The 25,438-nt window shown below is 39.6% G+C and overlaps 2 protein-coding genes across 17 annotated transcripts in view; one reads left to right on the top strand and one right to left on the bottom strand.

Moving 5' to 3' along the window:
• Positions 1-25,438, bottom strand: part of LOC310680944 (doublesex- and mab-3-related transcription factor 2-like) — a gene marked incomplete at its 5' end in the record, with an annotated part of 76,430 nt that overhangs the window by 14,288 nt on the left and 36,704 nt on the right. For 3 of the 12 annotated variants that reach the window (XR_014513017.1, XR_014513018.1, XR_014513019.1), the window contains one exon: positions 15,996-16,112. The exons of 4 other annotated variants lie outside the window; for them this stretch is intronic. Of the gene's footprint in view, positions 1-5,350; positions 5,389-14,860; positions 16,113-16,884; positions 17,064-19,985; positions 20,020-25,438 lie in introns of those variants that run through there. 5 more of the 12 variants (XR_014513014.1, XR_014513015.1, XR_014513016.1 and 2 more) reach the window with 5 other exon arrangements.
• The window catches only part of GLIS1 (GLIS family zinc finger 1), a 184,783-nt gene that overhangs the window by 145,489 nt on the left and 13,856 nt on the right, over positions 1-25,438 (top strand). For 3 of the 5 annotated variants that reach the window (XM_083448023.1, XM_083448024.1, XM_083448022.1), the window contains 5 exons: positions 2,090-2,251; positions 7,440-7,550; positions 8,947-9,079; positions 13,102-13,158; positions 16,041-16,191. In XM_083448023.1, the coding sequence (XP_083304149.1) occupies positions 2,090-2,251; positions 7,440-7,550; positions 8,947-9,079; positions 13,102-13,158; positions 16,041-16,191 (614 nt within the window). The remainder of the gene's footprint in view (positions 1-2,089; positions 2,252-7,439; positions 7,551-8,946; positions 9,080-13,101; positions 13,159-16,040; positions 16,192-25,438) is intronic. The other 2 variants (XM_083448026.1, XM_083448025.1) reach the window with 1 other exon arrangement.

The raw sequence follows: 25,438 nt of genomic DNA, 5'->3' as shown, positions 1-25,438 counted from the left end.
TTTTTATCTGGAATGACCGAAATCTTCCAAGCTTCATTGGCACCTAGAAAGACATCAAATATTCCAAGGGGGAATTCCCTAGCAGCCAAATAAAATTTCTGAGTCACAGGTCACTTATTTCTTCAGTTTTAAGGTGACTACTCTTGAGAAGAAAGTTGCCCGTCGATGCATATAACATTTCACTGTGCATTTATCCATAAAGCTAAATCCAAATAACAAGTAATAGCAAAGGGCAGCAAAAAGGTAACGGTCTTGTTATCTATCATCCCTCTATGGTATATATTGAAATTCTATTCTATGTAATTTTCTCTTCAATTTGAGGATCACTTCATGTGGACGAGGCTTCCTGAATAGGGTATTTACTACCCAGTCTTAAGAGAAGTGTAGGCACATCTGCTCAAGAAAAATTAGGTGCTGGGGTGCTTACATTCTGCTTGATGAAGCTAAGAGGACTATTTTGGTTTCCCTTGCTGTAGGCTTATTGTCTGATGGAATGCAACATGGGATAAGATGTTGATGATGCTATTGATTGATTGTATGAATATGGCATCTCTTAAATCATATAGATTCACAAGGTAGCTAGAAATATATGATCACAATAAATGAGAGCAGTTAAAACAATGAGAACAATTAAAAAGTACAATTTAAAAGCCCTTCTTATAATCCCGCCACCCTCACAGGCACACACAGGAGGGACTTTTCAATGGATGCTCCCAGAATTTGGAACTCCGTTCCTAGAGAAGCTAGACTGGCTCCATCCTTGTCGTCCTTCTGCTGGCAGGTTTTTTTCCCTTGGAACACCCACTCTTCTCCGTTCACAGAAAGATCTTTGGAAAATGGGTTTTTGAGGTTGCTCTCAGGCATCTTTGTAACCAGCCAGCTCCAGCAACTTAAAACCTATGCCAACCAGCAGTTAAGAAGCTAATAACAAACACAACATATTTACAGCGTTCTGGACAGAATGTAATAAAATACAACTTTTTCACCAGTGTGCCACTAGCTGGTGGATTATCTAAGAAAACTAAGAGTCTAGTTGGCACACTGAAAACAACCACCACTACCACAAATTCCTCCAGACTTCTTTTCCCACAAATTCACTTGTAAGTTGCATGCCAAAGGAAGGGCAGGAGCCTTTCTTCATAGCTAAATACATCAAGAAGCTTCAGAACTGGTAGGGGCTATCACTGCTCATACCAGGAAAAGCATCACTGTGGGTGACACAATGACAGAAAATCACAGAGGTGATGTGCTTCATATAACAATTCTGTCCTATACATGCAGTTGTGAAGTGTGATTGTGCATCTGCCATGCAAAGAGCAGGTGCTATAATTGCAGGGTCTGCGAGTTTTGCTGTTGTTGTTGTTACACATAACTCACAATGCACTTTAATTTTACTGTTCTGCCTATGTGGCATTATTTTTTCGATTGGTGTTTAGAAAACTGGAGGTCAGTTACACCCACAAACTGTTGTTGTAGATTTATGTACATTACATTGTGGGGTATTATTGTTAACTCAACTGTTTACTAGAAAAGCAAATTTCGAAATGAAATCAATTATTATTATTTTTAAAAGCCTTGCAAATGGTTGTATGCTAAATGCTTTCCACCAAGCATTTTATTTGTATAGCTTTCTCTGGGTACATTTGACACCAAAACCAGACTGAGACAGTCAGTTTTGCTATTGAAAAGTAATTTCTCTGTTTTGTTTGTGGCAGCCAATGATCTGATCCTCACAGTAGCTCTTGTTCCAATACTTCATGCTGTTCATAACATTGAAGAGAACTTTTCCTACGCCGCTGAAAACTTGTTCTTTCTTATTGTTTAAGCTCCTTTACTTAAACAGTCTCTAGAAGCCTTAACACTGTGTACATAGAAGAATACAGTATTACCGACCCCTACGCCATGCATAATGATGGATTAAGACAGCGGAGCGAAATCTGTTTCATCCATAAACTTCAGCAGATGTTCTGAATTCTGGTTGATTTGTTGCATGTCCAGTTTGGATTGTTTTTTCAAACACTGTACTCATTATAGCAGGATATGGTTTATTTAATAAAGCTTTACAGAGTTTTTTATGGCTTTATTGCAGTTTGAAGGGTGCAACAAAGCATTTTCTCGACTTGAAAACCTTAAGATTCACCTGCGGAGTCACACGGGTGAGAAGCCTTATCTTTGTCAGCATCCTGGCTGCCAGAAAGCTTTCAGCAACTCTAGCGACCGGGCTAAGCATCAGCGAACACACCTGGATACTGTAAGCATCACATTATTCTATATGACGCTATATATAGTGCATCCTTTGTAACAGGACCTTTCCTGAAACCAGCCCAGCCATAGAATCATAGAGCTGGAAGGGACCCTGAGGATCATTTAGTCCAACCCCCTGCAATGCAGGAATGCACAGCTGTCCCACTTGGGGATCGAACCTAGAATGTTGGCATTATCAGCATGCGCTCAGTCTATTCCTGTGTGCTACAATGTGCTTTATGAAAGAAAATAGGGGAATTATTATTATCCTATCAAAAAGTTCTCCATGGGCTTTATTTTATTTATAAAAAAATATTTTTATGTCACTCTTCATCAAAACTGACTTCAGGGTACTTTACTATAATTAAAAATACGAGGTCATCATTAAAATGCAACACAGAGAGCAACATTGGCACACAACAGATAAAGGAGCCAGCAGAAATATTTAAAATGCCTTAGAATTATTTTTGCTCTTTATGGTTTTGCCTAGCACCTAAAAACAAGTGTGTTGGTGCCTTGCATGTCTCCTTGTGGAGGGCATTCTACAACTGGGACATCACTGCCAAAATAGTTCTCTGTCTAGGAGGGATTTGGCAAATACTAAGGCTTGGCACAAGGGGCCGGCATCATCAGGCACTTGCCAGAACCTTGAGTCCTCTGAAGGGCCCACCAACCCCCTATCCCATCTTAAGGTAGGCTAGTGCTAGCAGCAATAGAAAAGCAGTAATATAATAGGAAACCACCCTTTTAATTCCCTCACATTGTCTTTGGGGCCTGACAGAGTGTCATTCCTAAGGGAAGGCTTCACTGTCTGCTTCTACACTGCCAAAGGCCTCACCAAACTTGACATCAGCTGTGTAGATCACCTTAAAGACAGGCAGGTTGCTACAAGAGTGAGAAACCCTTCAGGTTGCTGAGACCTAGTAAACAGCTTCCAAACTGGATTTGGAAGCGTGTTGGCTGGTAGTGAAGAAAGTTTTTTTCTGTGTTTTTTTTATAAGATTGGACAGAAATGGTCTGAACGAACTGCCCTGGTCAAAATACTAGTAGTTCTGAACTATCTTCAAAGGCAGGAGTTTCTTTTTTTAAAAAAAGAACCTGTCGCCAGTTATATTTGCAATATCTAAATGACTCATTTGCAATATTCAGCCTGCATCCCAAAGCACCTTTAGACATGGATGCTGCAATCCTATGTACACCCTTACCTGGGACCATAGTGGGGCTTACAGGCATGCATAGGATTGCACTGCAAGTGTACTTAACGGCTTTAGTATTGCTGCCGTGATCATCATGCCCACCCAGGCCAGCAGTCCTTGGTTATTTTCAGTCGTGGCTGTACCTAAACGGACTCATTTCAAATTTTCGCGATCTTGTCATGTGAAAGCGACTGGAGGCTACCAGAATATGGATAACCATGGGACGACTATCTTTATCCTAGAGAGGTCACAACTGGCACACTGGCTGTAACTACTGAAAGGCACTTGGCACTAATGAGGGCTTTTTAGGGGTTACTATTGACAACCCCTTCCACAATCCCAACTGAAGCAGACTTCAGGAGCAATAAACATTTTTTTTTTAAAAGTCCTAAGACTTCATGTCAGCATTCCCTAACCTGGCACCATATGTTTTGGACTCCAACGCCTATCAACCCAGCCAGCATGACAAAAGATCACGGCAGATGAGAGTTTTAGTCTAAAACATCTGGAGAGCACCAGGTTGGGAAAGGCTGCTTTGTATTGTGACAATATATTGTCATTAATAAGCTCCCCACCCCAACGGCACTTACAGCCTCCTTTATGTAAGGTGGTGTAATGCTCAGTTTTGTTGTCCTAGCGTTTAGCATTTTCAGTGCTGTAGTAAAATTAATACAGATAGCCCACAGTACTTCCAAGAGTATTTGGGACCCATTTGCACTATACGTTAAGGCGGTATCATACCGCTTTAAACAATCAAGGCTTCCTCCCAATAAGGGTGCTGAGAGTTGCTAGGACGCCCCCACTCCTGTCACAGAGCTGCAGAGTTAAATGTATTGTTTAAATGCATAGTGCAGATGGAGCCTTGGATAGTGATACCAGTGGTATCTCGGGTTACATACACTTCAGGTGATTCGACTAACCCAGAAATAGTACCTCGGGTTAAGACATTTGCTTCAGGATGAGAACAGAAATTGTGCTCCAGCGGCGCGGTGGCAGCAGGAGGCCCCATTAGCTAAAGTGGTGTTTCAGGTTAAGAACAGTTTCAGGTTAAGAACGGACCTCCGGAACGAATTAAGTACTAAACCGAGGTACCACTGTACAATGTAAATGGGGTTATATCGACTTCAGCAAACTACCCCAATTAATTAATTAGAATTTCTAGAGATTTCTAGGTTACTACAGTCGGGATAATAGCTATTTTACTATACTGTCCAGATCATGTTAGCCTTTACTAGTGTCAACCCACCCATGAAAGCAAAGCAGACTCCTTAGGTCACCTAAGCTCCTGGGCCAAAGCTCATAAAGAATAACAGCAAGAGTCCTTCCTTTGTCTTTTTGAAAGAGGTGAATATGTGGTTTAACGTTTGGCCGGGTGTTTATGGGGCAGAAACCTGGCGGTTAATTGATATTTACTTTTAAAGCAGCTACACATTTCAGACAGTACAGCATTAAGGAATGTGTAATGTACATTATGCCCTCCAAAAACAAACAAGCCAGTCAGTCACATTTTCCAAACCCAAGCACACTTACAATAACAATGTTTTATTTATTTGAAAGTCAGCTTTAGAGATTTGAATTTGTAATTACTTCTAAAATGTGGCTCTTTTGAAATTTAATATGCTGTATAGGATGCACCTTTTTGAAGTTGTAACGGCTTGACGTTAATGTAAGTGGAATGAGGTGGAAGGGCAGACTAACTTGGCTTGCAGAAATAATTTTGTAGACTTCGTGGTACATACAGAACCAAGTCCCTCTCTGCCGCCTTGTTTCTAGTAGGGGTGTTGTTGCACATCATTTTGTAGATTTCATGGTACACCAGAACCAAGTCTCTCTCTGTCTCCTTATATCTTGTTACATGGGTGTTATTGCAAAGAGCTCCTTTAACTTTCTGTTCTCTTTTTCCTTCCTTCTTTTTCTTTACTTTTTCTCCCATATCTGTCTTTACTCTCTGAAATATTCATAATCAGCAAAAAGGTACAGTAATAATTTTGACTAACCTTTTGTTAGTGCTGTAGCTTAGTTTTCTAGACATTCTTTAAAATTTTTGCTGCATTCACAACCTGCATACGCCGGCATTCATTTTCTTATATATTTTCACCTAATTATTTAATCAATAATTTTAGATTTGTTTTGTCTTTTGCCTTTTTAACATAGATCTAAGTAATCAGACTGTGTCTTGCATGCTGGTATTTAATGTTCCAAATGCATGAAACAGAAGATCTGCAGTTCGCGGAGCAAACTCTGATCCCTTTTAATATGCCTGCTGTGTAACTGAATCCTGTGTGAAAGTGAGATTGAAAAGGTTTGGACTAGTATGGATGGACTTTTTCTGATCTAGTTTCCCCCATCCTTAATAATGTGTTACTATAGCTGGGAAAATACTCTGCCTAGTTAATTCCACTAAGGAATTGTTTAATGGTTTCCATCATCCTTCCTCAAATTTCGGTTCTCTGTGTGTTCCAGGCACTTTCAATAAATTGACTTTCATATGTAAGTTTCTGGGTACGTATCAGGTTAGCCTTTGGAGCTTTGAGCTGGTGAATGATCTTATTATTCCTTTGGAAATTTCCTGCTGGTACAAGGAGCAGGACTACTTATTCCTCTGGAGGCGCCTACAAAGAAAAAGGATTTATATGGACTGCTTAGTTCTTATTGAATGCATGTGGAAGTGATTTGAGATTCCGAATGCAGGTCAATCTGTCATTTATCTTCTCTGAAAGGAGAATCTGTAAATAATTACGAAGACCTGTTAGAATGTGCTGGTTTGATCGAATAACAGATTATTAGGTTAGGGTTAGGTCTAGGGCTGTCCTGGAAACTGGATTAGAATCTACCTTTTAAAGAAGAGATAAGATGACTGCTTTTATAGTGCTGGAAAGATTTACTACCAATGTTGTAAGCCAGAGTTGTTAAATTTTGTCCAAAAAAAGGAACAGAGCTTTGTCGTAGAGCAGGAGGAATCAATTTGGTGCCTGCCAGGTGTTTTAGACTACAACTCCCATGGTATCTGTTGGCCATGCTGGCTGGGGATGATGGGAGCCATAGCTCAAAACATCTGGAGGGCACCGTGTTGACTGCCCCTGCAATTGAAAAGATTGTAGAATTGCACTGGATTGTCCTAATGTCATACTGTCTACTCATATTATACCTCTGATATGTCAACTCAGCCAGCTAGATTGTAGGATGATAAATGCACAGAGATCAGCAGTGAGCAAGGGATATCATAACACCAGAACTTTCAGCAGAGTAAAGAATAAATGAAATGGATAATAAAATCCATGGATATATGCAGGATAGTGAGGAACACAAACTTCCTTAGAAAATGAGGCTACTCTGATATTTGAAATAAATCTTCAGAATGGTTGTGCCCATGTGAGTGCCCCTAGGATTGTGCAGCGTTTCTGATGGGCTGTTGGTCTGATGTGTTATCACATAAGCATTATGTAGGGGTTGTCCACAGGGGCACAGCAGGATGTGCGGTTGTAAAGACTTGCGGGGGAATGTTGGCAATACCGTATTTCTTCAGTTGTTGTGGACACTGGACAGAGGAAGTGCCTCTTAAAATTAATAAAAAGGATGGACATGTAAAGAAAGTATCATTTAGTTGTTAGGCCTCATGGCATTTTCAAGACCTGATGTAATTTTCTCCATTGCAGTTTCATCTAGTACACCTTATCCAAAAACATTAAGTGCCCAGATGTGTAAAATGCTTCAAGCATTTGGACTAAGTCCAGAATAAAAGCGATTTCTGCAGCAGATCTGGATGTACTACCTCTGGTTCTTTGCCAGGCCTGTTATACACAGTTATGCTTGCTCAAGTAGCATTTTCAAGCTGAGCAAAGCAACTAGAGGCTTCACAACATGTTTGCACATCACCAACAATCCCTGAATATTTCATGTTCTGAACATAACAGTTCATACCTTTAGGATAATGTTTCCAAAACAGACATTCTTCCATGTTATCTTTTCCCCTCCCCTTTCCTCTCCACATGCTTACAGAAACCATATGCCTGCCAGATTCCCGGGTGCTCCAAGCGCTATACTGATCCAAGTTCCCTCCGAAAGCATGTGAAAGCTCATTCTGCCAAAGAACAACAGGTGCGCAAAAAGGTAAGACCATCAGTCCAAAAACGCGAACAATTCCAAATGAATGTTCACCTGAAGTGTTTCACTGAATGTCATAGGGCAATTCTTAGTTCACCCTGTCAAATAATCAACCAGCGTCAGGATAGACACCCAATTCCTGTACCAAAATCTGCAATAAATAAAGTTGAGACCTGTTTAATCCCAAAATAGTTTTAATGTGTTTACTGCTACTTCATCATTTGTTGACCCCACTGTCCTCCGCTTCACTGCTCTTGGACCTGTAACTGAGAGGTCATGAGGAGCTACTTTATACCTGGGCTTGGTCCGCCTAGCTTAGCATTGCCTATTGGCTGCAGCTTTCGAGTTTTTTAGGCAGAAATCTTTCCAGGATTGAACATGGAATCTTCTGCATGTGGCTTCACAACATGCCACAACCTGTCCCCTGTGCATTCAATTCCTGCCTTTTTTCAGGCAATGGTACATCAATGAGCTCTAAAATTCTTTTAAGAGAACAAAATGAAGTAGTTATTTAGTAGTAGTTTAAACTGTTATTGGCTGCAGCTGCTGATTGTGATCCAGAATTCTCAATCTTTGTATGTGAAAAAACAAACTGCCTGCAGGATAGAAGGCTAAACTGATTTGCCTGGATCTTTTAGTTTAGAATAACTGAGCCCAAGGGAAGGCGGAATGCAAAACTGTAAACTTCAAAACAATAACCATTTATTAATGGTCACAACATAGAATGGCTGTTTCTGTGTAATTTGAGCCTTGTGTTATGACAAAAGCTTGGCAACATCAGCATGTTTGAACGAGAATTAGAAATGCTTTTCTTTCTTAATTCTCTTCTCCTGCTGTTTTTAATATGATCAACATTGTGGTTTGCAAAGAGCATGCTTCGGACACTTTTGCCAGTGCATTCATTTACATGGAAAACAGCTGCCATATCAGCAGTACCTCTTGCACATTACTAACAGCCCGCCATTTTGTCAGCTCTAATCTGATAAGTGCAAACACTTTTCCTCCCCTATCAAATACCCTTCCAACCACTGCAGTTACCAAAGTGATGCAATCCTTTCAAGAGAAGGAACCCAAGATACTAGATACTAGAGGGGAATATGCAGCCAAATTACTCCATAAAATTGTGAGGAGCACAAGGGTACATTATGTTTCTGAGAAACAAGATGCTGCTGGTTTAAGATCAGCATGCTTAATTTCTGTGTGCAAGAAAACCCAAATGATTTCTAATTAGAAGCACTAAGCACCTAATATATCTTCAATTACTCTAGTCCTGGAAACAATGGCATTTTGTTTCTTCCTTATATATGTAGGCTATAAGCAAAAAAGCATATGCATCCAATTAACTGCACTTTAGTTCTGCACTTTGAAATGAAAATCTCTTTGTTTTATCCTTCCCCTTTAGCTACACTCGTGCTCTGATGCTGAACAAGACATACTAAGTGAATGCTTAGCTATGCAGCAACTCCACCCTTCTTCACAACACATTCTGGATGGCAAGTGTGGGCGATCAATGGGCCACCATGATCTAATAACAGGTAGGAACATTTCTCAAAGATACATGATAGCATGCGCCATCCAGTCTGGTGCCCACAGAGCCAAGATTCAAATCCCCACTTAGCCACAAAGCTTATCAGGTAGGCTTAGGCAAAGGCACTATCCCTTGGTCCACCTTGCCACACAAGGTTGTTGTAAGGCTGAAATAATACACTGAAGTTCATGGAGCGAGAATGTGACATAGCAAATAAATACAATTCTGAAATCTGAGGTTTTGAAAAAGTTTCCATACATTCAAAGTAGAACCAGTGCTCCCCCCCCCCAGGGGGGTACTCAAGGGTACGCATTACTGACACCTCTCTTTTTGTTGTTAAAAAGTGTGACACTTACTGTAACAACTTCGAGTTGAGTACCAGCACCTATTTTTCTAGGGAAAAAAGCACTGATAGGACTAAATGCATTGGCTGATAACCATGCATTGTTGCAATTAAAATTTGCAGATAATTAGAAGTTGGCTTGAAATGAGTCTTCTCAAAGAGTGTTTACAGCTGGTGTGTATTTTTGGTTCAAACATGTTTGTGATTATTTTTCCAAAAGTCCATAATTTGTCTGATGGACAGTTCATGTTTATGGTACCCATGTGAATTGGCCATCAGACAAATTTTCTGCCATTGCCAGTCGAGCACCTATGTAATTTTAGATCCTGGGTTTAATGGGACATCCTTTCAGGCTGTCCTGTGTACCACTGCAGTTACAAAGCACACAATTAACATTTGTCTTCTCCCCGCTCCCCAAGCACCATACTAAGCTTTCCAACTGCTTCTACATTCCTGATGTGTTAGAGCACAAAAACAGTGTGCCAAATCTGATTAAAAGAGATATTTCGAGCATGTGCAGTTTTGCATTTTAAACTTGCATAAATAATAAAAATAAAAATAAAAATTACCAGGCCTTCGGGTAATTAACACTCTATTGCCTTTTAAAGGTGTTTTATGGGAGCGGGGGTTATTGGTTTGTTCATTTGTGTTTTATTGTGTATTTTGTGTTGTCATTTTGTTTTTTGTGTTGTGAACCATCCTGTGATCTTCGGATGAAGAGCGGTATTAAAATTTAATAAATAATAATAATAGTGATAAATCATGGCACCATCATGACTACAATGATAAAATGAAGTTTGTGTCTACTGCCATTGCTGCCATACATATTTATTTGTGAATAAGCACTATTTTGTTGTAGAAAAGGATAATCTAAAAAAATAATAAAATCATTATCTGTAACCAAATGAATACTTAGACAACCACCCCCTGTATACAGTATGTGGGTGGGGGTGCGTGTGTGTGTGTACGCGCGCGCACACACACACACACACACACACACAGGGTGCCACAGTGACCAGTATCAGTCCTGGTGGGTCCTCCTGGAATAATTCATGCCAGACCAAGGTGCTGATCCTGGGTCTGGTTGCCAATGTCTCCATCATCTGCCACTCTCCGGATTGCCATGGGGCTGGTCCTGGTTTTTGGCTTGGAAGTCCAGTCCTAGTGCAACACTGGCCATTATGCCATGTATTTAAGTAAAGGCTCCCTGGAGATGTGGAGCAGGGAGCTTTCAATTTGTAACTGTTTGCTTAAGAAACAGGCTTATTCATTATTTATGTCATAAATTTTGATAGTGCTAAAACTGAAACCATAGTTTCTTTGTTCGTAGTGGTTTAGGCCTTCTCTCTCAGTAAGTTGTATCAGCAGAAAAACATGCCTTGTTTGTTTGTTTAAAGTTGATAACAAAATAGAAAAATAAATTTTCCAGAGTCTTCACTTCAAAGAAGCTGTTTATCTAGGACCTCATCTGCAACACTGTTATAATTAGTTTTGTTTTGGGGCACATCAGCCAGTCAATATTTTTTAAACATTACCACAATATTTTTAAAATCAATATTTTTAAATTGATTTAAATGAGGCACATCATTTAAGTCCTGTTTTTTTTTTTTAAAAAAAACCCTCTTGTATGTCACGTTGGCAAAGTTTCTAATCACAAGTTGTTGTGACTATTATTTGTTGTTGTATTGCTGTATTTAATGAGTCATAAGCAAACGAGAGATCCCTGCCCAAGGACCCTACTATGTGGAAGAGTCAAAGAGGTGAATAGGTAAGAAAGGCAGAGGTGGGCATATCAGAGGATGGAAAGGTGCAAGCGGAGTTGTGCTTAAGCTTAGTTTTAGGTTCAGGACATGACTAAGGGGCTAAGTTAACACTTCAGCTAACTGAAGAACAGTGAGTTATAGCCTTGTAGGTGGGTCCAGTGGTACTATGGGTGGGATGCCAGGCTGCCAGTAAATGTATAAGATAGAGCACAAAGCACTAAAGACGTTCTTCTTCCAAGTTAGTAATTGGAACCAACAGGTGGGTCTCAAGCAGAGGTAGAATTCCATTGGTAGGAGCTTTAATAAAATGTTTGGGAATTGAAATTCCTGTGTAGTGTACATAGTAGACTACACATGCTTCAAAAAGTAACGTGCAAGTCAAATTCACCATATAAAGCTTCCCTTTATTCTGCTTGAAAATACTTGTTTATGCTGGGCTGTTCTGTCAAAGAAACCACAGCATTAAGGTACAGAGTGCTGTGCCACTGGGATTACTTGGATTACCAAGAACCTTTCCACCTAAACTAAGGCTGCAGCATATTTAAAATATGTCAAGGATGAAAGAGAACATACAGATATGAATCATTTTTCAAGCCTCCTATCCCTTGTGCCAAACTTCAAAGCAAGCCTGCCTGTGCTTGGGCTAGAAGTAGAGAATATCTGAGATGAACGCTCTCTGTAATCACAATGCATGGGCATTATAATTCTGCATTTTTAAAAAGTCCTAATGTGGTGCTTTAGCATAACGTTGAAACCTCAATCTACTATCCACTATTTATGAAAATGCTCAGGAACATAAGATCCTTGCTGAGTCAAACTGGGGATCCCTCTAAACCAAGATGTCCCAGCCCTGTGGTATATGAACTCAGGTCTATCAGATCCAAGTGCAACAATCCTCTGGGCCATACTGACTTCTGTTGTGAGGCAGATGATGGACGAATCTGTAGGTCAAGTAGTGTTGTGCATACAGAAGACTCTCTTGCTCGCTCTCTTTTGGCAATTCTTCTAGCTCTGTCTTTTCTGCACCTTTTTGGTTTTGTTTTTTGCTGCAGTTACTTGGCAGAAACCCCAAAAAGCCCTTATCCCAGATGGTCTGCAATGCTAGTTTAGTAACAGATGTTAGTGCTAAAGGTTAAACCATTTAGATTTTGATGGATGGCATGTATTTATAAACCGAAGTGGTTAATGTGTTAAGAAGCCCAAGGTACTCCCTTCCATGCTGAGGTACATAGTAGGAAGACAGCATTTACAGGGCTTATGTGCAGCACATTGCACCTTGGCGACCATTCTTCCCTTGAATGTACATTAAGGGACTGAAACAACTCAATGGTTTCATGCTTTAGGATCCGTCCAGGGAGACCTTTGCTTTTATGAAAGTGCACAGCTTTCCAGGATGTGCAAATAGGAATTTGTACAGAAAGCAGGGTAGAGTATTTTCTCATCAAACCAACAGGCACTTCACTGACTTCAGTGCACACACTGTTCTGTGGCTATGGTGATGTTCTCCAAACAGACAACACCTCCTAAAATGTCTACTCTTTGGAGACTAGTTATCAATCAGTGATGGAATGTGAGCAAAAAAGCCCAAGCTCATACTAGAGTTACAGACAATTTTGAGAAACTTCTCCAACACTTTTCAGATGTGAATTTGCACAGAGCAGTAGCATGGTGATGGTAGTCTGTACTCCATATCCAATGCATACTCATTAAAATGTCTCAACAGAGCCTTCTGTATGCAGCTTCATGTGTAGAGGGCTCTATCCACATGCATGTGAGCTTTCAAAAGGTATTTTAATGCATGTAGGTAAGGGGTGAAGCTGCCACTGTGATGCCACCCCCATTCTCTTATTCATTCAGTGTACAAATTCATATCTGAAAAGGGCTCATGTGTCTTCCTTATACTCATGTCTCTTCCTTATACAGGTATATGCTACTACAGGAATCTGGAGTTCCCTACAGTGGGTACCCATATCAAACTTGGTACGTGTTTCAATGTTAAATGCTATGCAGTTGCAAAAGCACTACTCAAATCATATCACCCTCAATTGCTGTACAAAAATATGGAACAACTGCCTAGGACCAGTTGGGAAGAAGTAACTGAGTTCTCCTATTGAGCATCTGGTTTTAGATACCGTATTTGTGTCAATTGCTAGGGATTAACACAAAATGGTAACCAATGGTACCTGTCTGGCTACTGGCCACAAATTCTTGGGGTAGATCATTGCTCTGTCACAGAATGATGTTTCTGCGTTTAGACTTGTCATGTTTAGAACAGAGCCATTGAAACCAATGAAGCTTAAGTTAGTCTAACTGAAGTCCTATTGATTTCAGTGGGTCTAACCTAAGTCTGGATCATGCTTAGTCATGATAATTTTGTGATACCCAAAAGCAGCCAGAAAATGCATTTCATGCTGGAAAGGTCAAATTTGTCAACCTGTGCAGAATTAGTTGTGCTTAAGCCCATTGATTTAAATGGTTTTAAAGCCAAATGTAATGTGACTTTAAATCACATGCTTTGCACTTGAGTATGATGCATATTGCATGAGTGGAGGCCCTGGTCTGAACTGAAGCAGCAGTGGCAGGGAAAGGAAAAGCCCCGTATCCCCATGTTACAGTCGTGAAAGAAAAACCTGAATTAGGAGAATGTAATTCTGTTGATGTGATTAAGCTGCTAAATCTAGATCCAAATAGAGATTTTTGCTGCCTGAAATCAATAGTTATGTGATTTCATTTTGTGTTCTCCACATGAATACTGATAGTCCTTTCATCTGCCCCAAATTGCAATATCCAAATGTTTGGACTTTCGGACAATACAGGTTCCCCTGAAAGGGAATAGCTCTTTCCATTACTCTTCCAGGAGAGCTATTTTGTCCAAACATCAAAACAGTTGCATTTTTCTTCCTCTTCTCTCATATTAAATTAGTTATTTATACAATCTGAGTTCCAGTCAAATAATTAAAGTAGCAGCTATGTGGTGTCTAGCAATGATGTGTTACATCTTTTTTAAATGTTATCTGAATGTCACTTGCATGAATTCAGCATCCAAAGACTGTGCCAAAAGGAAATTATAACACCCTGGAACCACACAGATATAGAATCAATGATACTGTCTGCAGAGAATAAGTGATAGAACAATATTTACCCAACTGTTAGTAATAGGTTGTCATTATATTCCCCAGAGGGATTTTCACATAACACAAGATGGGTCTTGTGGTTTGGAGCCCTTCTTGTAAAAACATGGATGTGTGCAGCTAGCTCACTCAGTTTAAATACAAATCCTACATCAGCCTGTTCCAAAATAAGTGAAGTTAATGAGAAAGTAAAATTGTGGATAGTATCAAGCCAGACTAAAAGAGGTCATGAAGTTAAACAAGCCACCAGGACTGGTAGCAGACACAAGCATCCAACTCACACTCAGGGTCACCGTCAACTCAGATTGTTGCAGCCAACCAGATGCTGGGCTCTCCTTCTCCACCAGAAATGTGGTCTGCTTCATCTCATGCTCCGTTGGTCAATGTATCATGCTCGAGCTGCTTACCCTTGGCTGAGAGCTGTGGGATAAGAGCCCTTTTGCTCATGCCTTTGCTAGGCATGAGGCTTAAGTATGATACATGGAGATCTGGGAGAAAGGGGAGGCTAGTCTTCCCTGCTGAATCTCTTTCTACTAACACACCAGCCCCACTTTCACTTATTCATGCTGATATAATTTATTTATTGGGCTGAGGAGTGTAACATGCTACATCACTGAAACTGCACCTGTCCTTCCTAACGGCAGTATATGTACATAATACATAGTACTTGAACGAAGTATTTGTTCTCTTTGCTGCCTGAAAGGATCATTATGCAGATGGGGGCAGGGAAGAGAACAGCCATTGGTTCTATCTCACTGAGGCATTGTTGTAAAGCTGGTGGGGAATACATTTGCAGAAAAAGATGTTGTGAAGTGCACAACTCCCTGAAACCAGGAAAAAGCCAGGGCGCAGGCACCTTATTCTGTTCCCTACTGTTCTCTACCCACCTCACTTTCAGATCAAACAGTAATGTTTCTCAGCATGTTTCTCAGGTATATGCATGGCCATGTGAAACTGCCTGGAAAATTCAGAGCTCATCTTACTTAGGAAATAGTCTGATGGGAAATGGCAAGAGCTGAAGTGATGCTTCTCAGGAAGAGACTCAGGCTACATATAAACATACATTAAAAAAAGGAATTGGGTTTTTTTTTTTTTAACCCACTGTGGCATGAGCCCAGCTTTCCTCATCCTGCTTTCAGATGGCATACATTCCTGCCTCCACAATGAATGCTGATTTTCTCACAGGTTTGGTTTCTCCCCTCATATTTTTTTGTTGCTACTGCAGTACAAAATGTTGTTTATATGGTTTTCCATTTATACAACCATATGGCATCTGAAATTGTTTCATTTGTATGTTTGTTTGCTTGCTTGCTTCCTTGCTTGTTTGTTCAGAAATGTGAAAAGCTGCTCCAGCGTGAGGTGTACTTATTTACATTTCCTTTTGTTTCTACAGCTTGGTATGTTCACAGGTCTCCTATGAATGTAAATCTTAAAGCCTATACCTGAGAATGCCAATACTAGTACTACTTAAGAAAATAAAGTAGTATGAATATAGTAAAAAGATGATTTAATGCTCCTGTTCATTGCCTGGCACTGATTAGCTAGCCCTGGAGGGACCATTGTCACGAGACAATTGCAGTGGTGCACATGTTTCTAGATAAAGCAATTCATAGCAGGGACCTAGCCTGTCACATCTGTTTTGAGACATCTGCCCTAAGCAGACGTTAAACAAAAGTTTACATTTTTCAGGGCTGAGCTTCTTCATTGGAAACTTTTCTCTTTCCTCCTTAGGCATGTACACAGGTTCCAGCACTAACCACAATAGACCGTCACCTGGTCTCCTGCCACCATCTCATGATGTACCTGCAAAACAACATATGCTTGAGTCCGCCCTCACCAGTGCACACCATCATGTGTCACCCATAGAAGGCACCAGAGAAGGGTATGTTGCCTAGGAATGTGTTTTTAATGTAGTCCAATGCTTGACAGATGAATGTGTGTTGATGCATGTATGCATACAGCCTCCAGTTGCAGGTAAAGATATTTGGATTGTAGAAATAGCACCCCACTGGCATTAGAGCAGTGTGGAGTGTTTTTCTCTGCAGGGCTACAGCCCCTACATTCCATTCTCCCTCCCCACCACAGTCTATCAGCATTCTGTGCCAACAGAGCATGCTCTTCTCTTGGTGGGCAGTTTGCAGGATCCTTTCTCCAGGTGGGTTTTTGAGGGAACATACTTGTGCACATTAGAATACAGTGGTACCTCAGGTTACAGACTCTTCAGGTTACAGACTCCACTAACCCAGAAATAGTACCTCGGGTTAAGAACTTTGCTTCAGGATGAGAACAGAAATTGCACGGGGGCCCCATTAGCTAAAGTGGTACCTCATGTTAAGAACCATTTCAGGTTAAGAACGGACCTCCAGAATGAATTAAGTTCTTAACCCGAGGTACCACTGTATTTATTATCTCCACTGATTTCTAGGTGCAGTTCTGACTCCCCCCCCCCCCCCGGGAATGTTTTAAAATGGCTTCTCATTCTCAGGAAATGGCCTATCCAGACAATGAGACTGTCCTCTGTACCCTTTTTATATCCACATGTTTCTCCCTTTGGCCTCCTTCTCCAGCCACCCACTTTCACTCCCGCTTCCACACAGTTTCCAGGGTTTACTCTCTCTCGGTCAGCATTCCTTGGCATTGAGTTTTCGTTGGGATGTTTTGGAGGCTTTCTCCCCTGCAAACTCCTGATTTGCCCTGAATCTGCTGGTACTTTGCCCTGGTAGGTGATGCTGTTCTGGGTACATACGCCAAGGCCTGAATTGGAAATAGAGGAAATGATCATAGAATCATAGTTGGAATGTATCTTAAGTGTCATCTAGTCCAACCCCCTGCAATGCAGGAATATTCAGCTGTCCCATATGGGGATCGAACATGCAACCTGGGCATCCTTAGGACCACACTGAATCAAACAGGATTGCTCTGACCCGTTCCTAAATTTAAGAAATTTAAGAACCAAGCAACTCTGTTCCCAGATAATTGGGAGGGCGGAGGGGGCTTGATGTTGCAATCATGTCCAGATATCTAATAGGGATTTATGAGAATCCACTGCCAGGCCGCAGCTCTTGAGAGGGTCCTGTCACCTGCCTCAGGATCCCATCACTCCTTGGAACCTTGTGTTCTCCCATATCACTTTAAGGGATGACCTTTTCTACCATCTGAGAATTATTGGCTTAATGACTTGGCATCTGCTCAATGGTGAGGAATACATGAATGTATCTTGGGAATTACATGAATATCTTCTTTGGTGAGAAATAAGCATATATAAACTTTAAATGACATTTCTGAGAATGGTGACACTTTAGTGTGGTAGAATTGTTTTATAAACTTCAAACCTTTATTTTTATTTTTATTTCTAATTAAAAAACAATATAGTAATTGTACATAAATAAACTGTGAAATAAATTGCACTTTATGAAATATTTTTGATACAATGGACAACTAATAAAACTGTACTTGTGGGACAGACTGTATCCCACACATGCATAGGAATTGATTTGGACTTTCAAGATAAATCTATTTCAGATAAACCATTTTTCACAATCTGTTGCTTGACTTTGCACTGCTGATTTATTCCTTCCCAATGAAGCAGTCTCCATTTTGGTTAAGTCAGTTCCTATTGTGTGGAATGATTAGCCAAATGATTCAAGTTTTTATTTAATGTCCCACTATAAGCTTCAGTTGCCAGGGATATATAAGTATAAGCATCCCCAACCTGTGGCCCTCCACGTGTTTTGGCCTACAACTCCCATGATCCCTAGCTAACAGGACCAGTGTTCAGGGATGATGGGAATTGTAGTCCAAAACATCTGGAGGGCCGAAGCTTGGGGATGCTTGTATTGGTATTTACTGGCTTTGGTCACAACTAGATTAAAAAGTTGTTGTTTTACTAGCCATGTCATGGAAGAGCATGCTAATCTATTACATTCCAATGTTTGGGTAATTAAGCAAAGCAAACAGTATAATGAACAATCACATCTCATCCATGTTTATTCATAAGTAAGTCACACCAAAGTCTGTTTAAGATTGCAGCCTATCATTAACCTAATACAAGAGTAGTAGCACAATCTTTTGTGCATCTACTCAGAAGTAAACTCAACTATGTTCAATGGAACTTACTCCCAGGTAAATATGTATAGGATTGAAACCTAAAATAATGAAAAGGCTCTAGCTATGATGCAAACCTCTGAAAACTAACTATGAAATTTCAGCATAGTATGTTTACATGCTTATTTTAAAACTGTGTTACCTAATTTTGTCATATGGTGATTTGATTGTTGGTGGTATATTTTGACCAGCATTAAAACTGCAAAGTAATTGTAGTGTTAAATATATTATCAGCAAATGTACTAAAATATACATTTTATTTTTTTAATAGCCTTTAGTTTAACTGCAGGGTTTCAAATCTAAATAATATCTCTAATACATTGTGAGCTATATTATTGTGGAAAATCAAATTAGACTTGAATTGGCCTCAATATGGGACTACCCATATGTACTTAAGGACCCTATTTATTTTTGGCTAGGGGTTCTTGGCAGTGGCAGATTGAAAAATATTGAATATTGGTTTTAAATGTTTTGCTACTTAAATTGTGTGTGCGGATTTTATTTTGTTCATGTTGCCTGTTGTTCTAACCCACCCTATGACCTCCAGGCAAATATCAGAATATAAATCTTAGTTTAATATAATGTAAATAAATCAGATCTTTGTGCATAGAGATTAAGTTTGGCTTGTGATGGGATGACTGTGTGTGCCAGCATTTATTTTGAGAGTATATGATAATCTTACACCTAATATTACTTATGCATACTAAGACTACATATACACCATACATTTAAGGTGCAATTCCCTCCCTCAAGAACCTTGGAAACCGTCGTTTGTTGAGGATAACAACTACTCCTACTTTATTATTTATATGCCAGCCATCTGACTGGGTTGCCCTAGCCACTCCTGGCAGCTTCCAGCAAAATATAAAAACACAATGAAACATCAAAATCTTCCCTTCAATTGTTTTCTAACAGTCAAATAGTTATCTAATGCTGGGAAGTGTAGCTCTGTGAGGGATAAACTACAACTCCCAGGATTCTTTGAGGGGATGCTTTAAATATATGCGCGCACACAATTGACCTTGTTTGTTGGCTTATCAACAAAAGAATACACATTCAGTGCGATTTGGCTACTGAAATTTTACACCTTTGTCAGTTAATTGTAGCAAAGGGAACATGAAGAACATGTGGTTCTCCATATCTTGCTGGACTGCAACTCCCATTCTCCTTTGCCATTGGCCATGACAACTGCGGGTGATGGGAGTTGGAGTGCAACATATGGAGGGCACAAGTTCCCAACCTTGCTGTAGTGCACCTGCGTTCCCTCAGATAAAAATGGTTATGGCACAAATTAAATAAAAACCCATCACTATCCTTTTTTATGCAAGCTGCTATACACTTCTGGCAAGCCTGCAATGTTTTGCCTCATTCATCACCTATCTCAGCCTCCATGTTTAAGTACATGTACAGAATTTCTACACTGTGAACCAATGTGATGACAAGGTTGGATTCCTGGGTTTAAGTCTTTGGGACGGACCAAAATGATTGCTATCAAAAAACCGTAATGATTGAGTCATCAAATATGGGAGAAGCCAAAAGCTACAAGAAGCAGAGCACAAGAAGTCTACTCACGTTTGACAGAAAGACTAAGATTTTGATTTAGAACCTTTTTAAAACAAAAAAAAGCCCTTGTTATACCATTCTTTGCCAAAGTCAATAACAAGTGCAGCTCTCAGTTTTCCCAAATGGTTTGCTAAGACATTTAAATAGTTTGACAAAAATTATTTAATTTACTTGAAAATGTTCTAACAAAATCTGACTTCATTACCAAATATATTTACCCTGGCTACATATGAGATGTATAATATTTTTTTCTCTTCAATAAAGAAGTGTGTGAAGTGTACAGAATGCTGGATCAAGTAATTTTATACTAATTTATATTAATATTAATTAAAGCAGAAGTGTTTGATTTAGAAATATTTTGGCATATAGAAAGTGGACCTTGTCATGATCCAGTTTTTTTTTTTTTAATGTTTCAGGTAGTGAAGTGTTATTTTAGCATTAGTTACAACAGTCACCATAAATAATGACAAGCTCTGTTTAATTTCACCAGTTGTGAAGATAGTAAAATTTGATTTGTGGCAGCCTGAAGATGGAAAAACAACACTGCATCTTAAGAGTTGTCTGCACTAAAAAAAAGTTTACAGCTATATGTGTGGTGTAGAATGTGGTGTGTATGTACTAGTAAGTATATCTTGTGTCCACAAACTGTTATGTCTCCCACAGGTCTCAATGCTGTTCCCAGCTTGCTCATTTTGACTAGATATGTTGAACTGTTTTTATAGAACACTCTTCATAGAATAACAAGAGTTGGAGAGGGGCTAGATAGACATCTTTAGCAAGGAAGGAATCCGCCACATACCAACTTTTAGCATATGAATCCAGATATTATAGGTCATAGCGTGTCATTGCCAAAGAGTGGGTGTGTTTCAAAAGGCATCTGCAAAGCAAATTTGTGTAGGTGATTCCAGTAAGGAAGACAAATCTACTGGTTTTTTTCTAGGGAACAAAAAACTTGTGTTAAATATTCACGTTATCTTGGCTATAATTGTGCTATTTTTCAATTGGTGGGTGACATTTGAATTTTTGCACCCTTGTATGTGGGATAGCCACTGAATATTATGAATGTTAAGTACAGTACAGTGGTACCTCAGGTTACAAACACTTCGGGTTACAAACGCTTCAGGTTACAGACTCCACTAATCTGGAAGTAGTACCTCGGGTTAAGAACTTTACCTCAGGATGAGAATAGAAATTGTGTGGCGGCGGCGCAGCAGGCCCCATTAGCTAAAGTGGTACCTCAGGTTAAGAACCGTTTCTGGTTAAGAACGGACCTCCAGAACGAATTAAGTTCTTAACCAGAAGTACACTGTATATTAATCTGCATTCTTCTACTAAAGGTTTGGCAGCAGCTTTGTACTGTAAGGTTCTTGTTTGTGTGGATAATGTAAGCGTGGTTTGTGGAAAAAACACATATACTATGTGCAAATATTTATTGAGCTTTGGTGCATATCAACTATGCGGCATTTCAGCGTGATGAACCTTCTGGTTTCAAAGTTGGATTCTAATAAGAAGGATTCAGGGAAAAAAATTCTTTATCATGGAATGTTATTTCTACATTCGGCACAGATGTGTGGAAGAGAGCAAAGTGTTGTAGGAGAGGGCTAGTCTCAATAGTGAACAGCAATGCTGGATATTTTTCGGGGCAACCACAGAGTTGAAGGGGGCCTTGCAGCCATCTAACCCAACCCCCCAATTAATGCAGGAAATCCAGAGCGAGAAGCATCCTCAAAACATGGTTGTCCACCCTTTGCTTGAAGACCTTCAGAGACAGAGCCTCACCTTTGGGGTAATGAGTGCTGCTATAGGCTAGACTGAGATAGTGACTGGCCCAGTGTTACCCTGTGAACTTCAATGCTCAACTACACCACACTGACTTCTTCACCTTCTGTGGTTGCCCTTCTGGGTTCCACCGCTTCCCTCCCCCCATAAAATTATAGCCATAGTGAAATTTTCTGCATATAAAGGCCTGTCCTTGTGCAAAATAAACTACTTGTTTAATTTTTATTGGGTGCAGAATTTTGCTTTTAGGGCAGAATTTAGGTTATGTTGGTGCAGAGTTTTCCCTACAGACAACATGCAGTTCTGGCAACAAATATTGACAACATTCAATATTGCTAAAATTGAAGTGTCCCACTTTTTTGTAATAATAAAGTAAAAAGAAACTGTTGAAAAGTATAACTTTGGTAGCATCCAGCACCTTCTTTAAAGATGCATTCATCTTTAGATGTAGAACTGTTTCTGTTCCTCCTTCCACTTGATAACCTCCCCCCCCCCCCACGCTTTTAAAAGATAAACTTGTCAGACTAGTTTTGAGTTTTATTTCAAATTTGGTTAACTTCTGCATGTCAATCCATGTTGATATTTTGTGCACTGTGACCCATTTGTTTTGTTGCAAATTCAAGTGGCCGGTGTATCTGTGCTAAACTACATGGGAGTCAAAAATATCCTGTTGAAGTTGAATGACAAAAGAATTCCTGGTTATTCTGATCTTGGTAGTGATTGCTTCCTTAGCTAGCCCTTGAGCTGAGCAGTCATTGTTCACGAAGAGGATAGAAGCATATTGCTGAGTTTCTGTTGAGTTCCAATATAATGTAGTAGAGCATACAAGTATCCAAGAGTAAGCTTATTGCTGCATGCTTAAATATTAATGTAAAACTATAAAATAGAACAGTTCTTTGGGAGAGTAAACTACAATGACTGATTTAGTATTGTGCTGTTGAAGGAATCCTGCATATTCTGTAAAATAAGGCAAAGGCACCTGGGACTGATTAGTAGCAAAGTTCACCAAACTTCAGATAGAGGGTCCCCCCCCCCCTAAAAACTCAACGGTTTAACTATTTCCTGAGCTTGTGTTGACAGAAATTCCCCGAGGGTAGGGCCCAGAAAAGAAACACGTGGCAAGAAACTGGGCATCGTCCAGAAACTAGATTAGTAGAGCTTTGCACATCATTTTTAATATTATTGGAAGAGATGAAAATCGATGTTAACCTTTTCTCTTTCTTTTCATTTTGCTTTGGTCTTTTGATCCTGTAGCTGACTTGAGAGGTTATTTTTTTTTATAATTTGAGTGATTAGAGTGCAGTTTTTATAAATGAGGCATTTTGCGTTTATTTGTTATAGTTTACTGGTATAGTATTATTTTACTTAAAGCTTGTTTACACAATCATGGAAAATATACGTCCTAAGGTGTCTAATTTATGGCTCCTACCCTGAACTAACAATTTGGCACGGTGCTTGTTTACATAATCAAGGAATCCTGTCATGCTTTTGCCACACCTCCTTGCACAGTAATTTAGGACAACTGTAGATCACACCAGTTAGCTCTGAATTGTGAACTCTGGGAAAATACCATATTGCAGTGCTTACAATTTCTTACGGACAACTATGTCAGTAACATTCAAGTCGGAGAAACAGTTCTTGATTTTCCCCCCTGAATTCCATTCTGCTTCATTCAATCTTGCCTATACTTCATGACTGCATAAACAAATTTGAGGCACAAACCAATTAACTGATGCTTATACCAAGATGAGTAGTTCTGTAAAAGAGTCCTTAAAGTTTCCCCTTGGCTGGTTATCAAAAAATGGTCTGTAGTTTTTACAAATTTTGATATTTCCCTTTGGCATCCTAAAATCTTAAGTATTACAGTTAAACATAAACATTCGACAAGTTTCTGACATTTACCCTAAACTTTCTCTCTCTCACACACACAAAATTAATGTGGCACCTCCTGGTCCACCTTGTGCACCTCTCAGAGTACACTGTTTATACTGTCATGTAGACCACTGATGTGAGTGTCTGACATGCCAGCAAATGGTAGGTTATAATGTATGAATCGGCCCTTAGTCTCTGAGGTTTTACTATACTTTTGCATTTCTTTGTGTTAGCATTCAATGAATAATCACCCTCCATGTCAACATTTATTATATGCTATTTGACAGTACTTGATAAATGGTTTGAAGTACAGACAAGCACCACATCACAAAACATATTGGAATTTATTTGAGATAAAGTACAGATGGACTGAACTCTGGATCTGATCTTCTTCCTGCTGAGATGGATGGAAGAAATATTGGGATCCATTGTTTAGCAGAGGAATTTGACAGTCAAAGCTGTCCTTCCAAAACAACAACAAAGTGAGGCTGTTCATATTGGAAACATCCCTGTCTCTGTTGTGGTCGTATTTTACCCCAAGTATAAGTAAAAGAGAAGTGGATTTCTCTTGAGTTTCAGTTTTATATTCTCTTAAAGTAGTTACCAATTACACATGCTGTACTGTATTTTCTGTTGTCAGGAATACATTAAATAAGATTAGCTGACTGTAAAGCGAGATGAGTGCTGCAACCCCAAAGTCGTCTGCGACTGGACTTAACTGTCAGGGTTCCTTTACCTTTACTTTTTTAGAGTGGGAAAAGGCTTACCTTTTCATAGTTTTAGTCTTTAATGGCTTTGGAATAGTTTATTCTGTAAACCCAGAGACATTATTTATTACAAAATACGTACACTGCCTCTTCTCAATGCAGGGCATTGGAACACAGGAAACTGCCTTAAACCGAGCCAGACCATTGGTCCACCTAGCTCAGTACAGCGTACAATGACTGGAAGTAGCACTCCAGGGTTTCAGCCAAGAGTCTTATACAAAAATGAAAACAACAAAACCATTTCAAAAACAAATTCTTGTTTTTTAAAGCTAGGAATGGCTGAAGATGACTTTGAGAAGCTGGGTCAGACCAGTTATCAAGCAGAAGATGTACGTATAAAGCTTGTCTATACCTAGCTTCCAAAAGATGTAAGAAGAGCTTTGCTGGATCAGACAATCTGATTCAGCATCCTCTCTTCAAACTGGACAATCCAATGCCTATGGGAAACTTGAAGCAATATATGCTTTCCCACTTATGTTGGTATTAGAGGCATACTGTGTTCCGACTCAGTGCAGCCAGACTACGTCTGATTAGATAGGCGTAGGATTGTGCTGTAAACTTCAGTTGGAATTGGATGACAATTGCCATTTCACACATCCTGCTCTAGGCATCCACACACCTTGCTGAGACCAATGTGTCCCCTCATCTGCATGACAGTGCTTATCCAAGGCATATTGGACTGATACAGTGTGCTGTTTAATGATGGTGGTGATTCATATCCAGCACCATCAGTTATTTCACTTGATTTGTTGTGCCTTATCTCATAAGGATTTATTGTCCATGGCTGCATCTGGATCAGGATGTATGTGTATGAAACACCTAAAATATTTTTACAGGTATACCTAAATGTGTCAGACATGTAACTAAAAATGTGTGTTGTACAGTTACCATAATCAGAGTTAGGATTGTGTTCCCTGCTGTAAATTTGTGTACTTTATGGTCTTTTAAAATCCATTTGTAGAATGCTCCAAAGAATCCCTAATGTATCCATCACAATACCTTTCTTTTCCCACTTCAGAGCATATTGTGTCAGGCACAGAAGGT

The sequence above is a fragment of the Podarcis tiliguerta genome (genome assembly GCF_965153285.1).
Source record: "Podarcis tiliguerta genome assembly, chromosome: 6".
NCBI classification, from domain to species: domain Eukaryota; kingdom Metazoa; phylum Chordata; class Lepidosauria; order Squamata; family Lacertidae; genus Podarcis; species Podarcis tiliguerta.
Note: the sequence above shows the minus strand (reverse complement) of the source record. Positions and strands in the feature narration are given on the sequence as shown.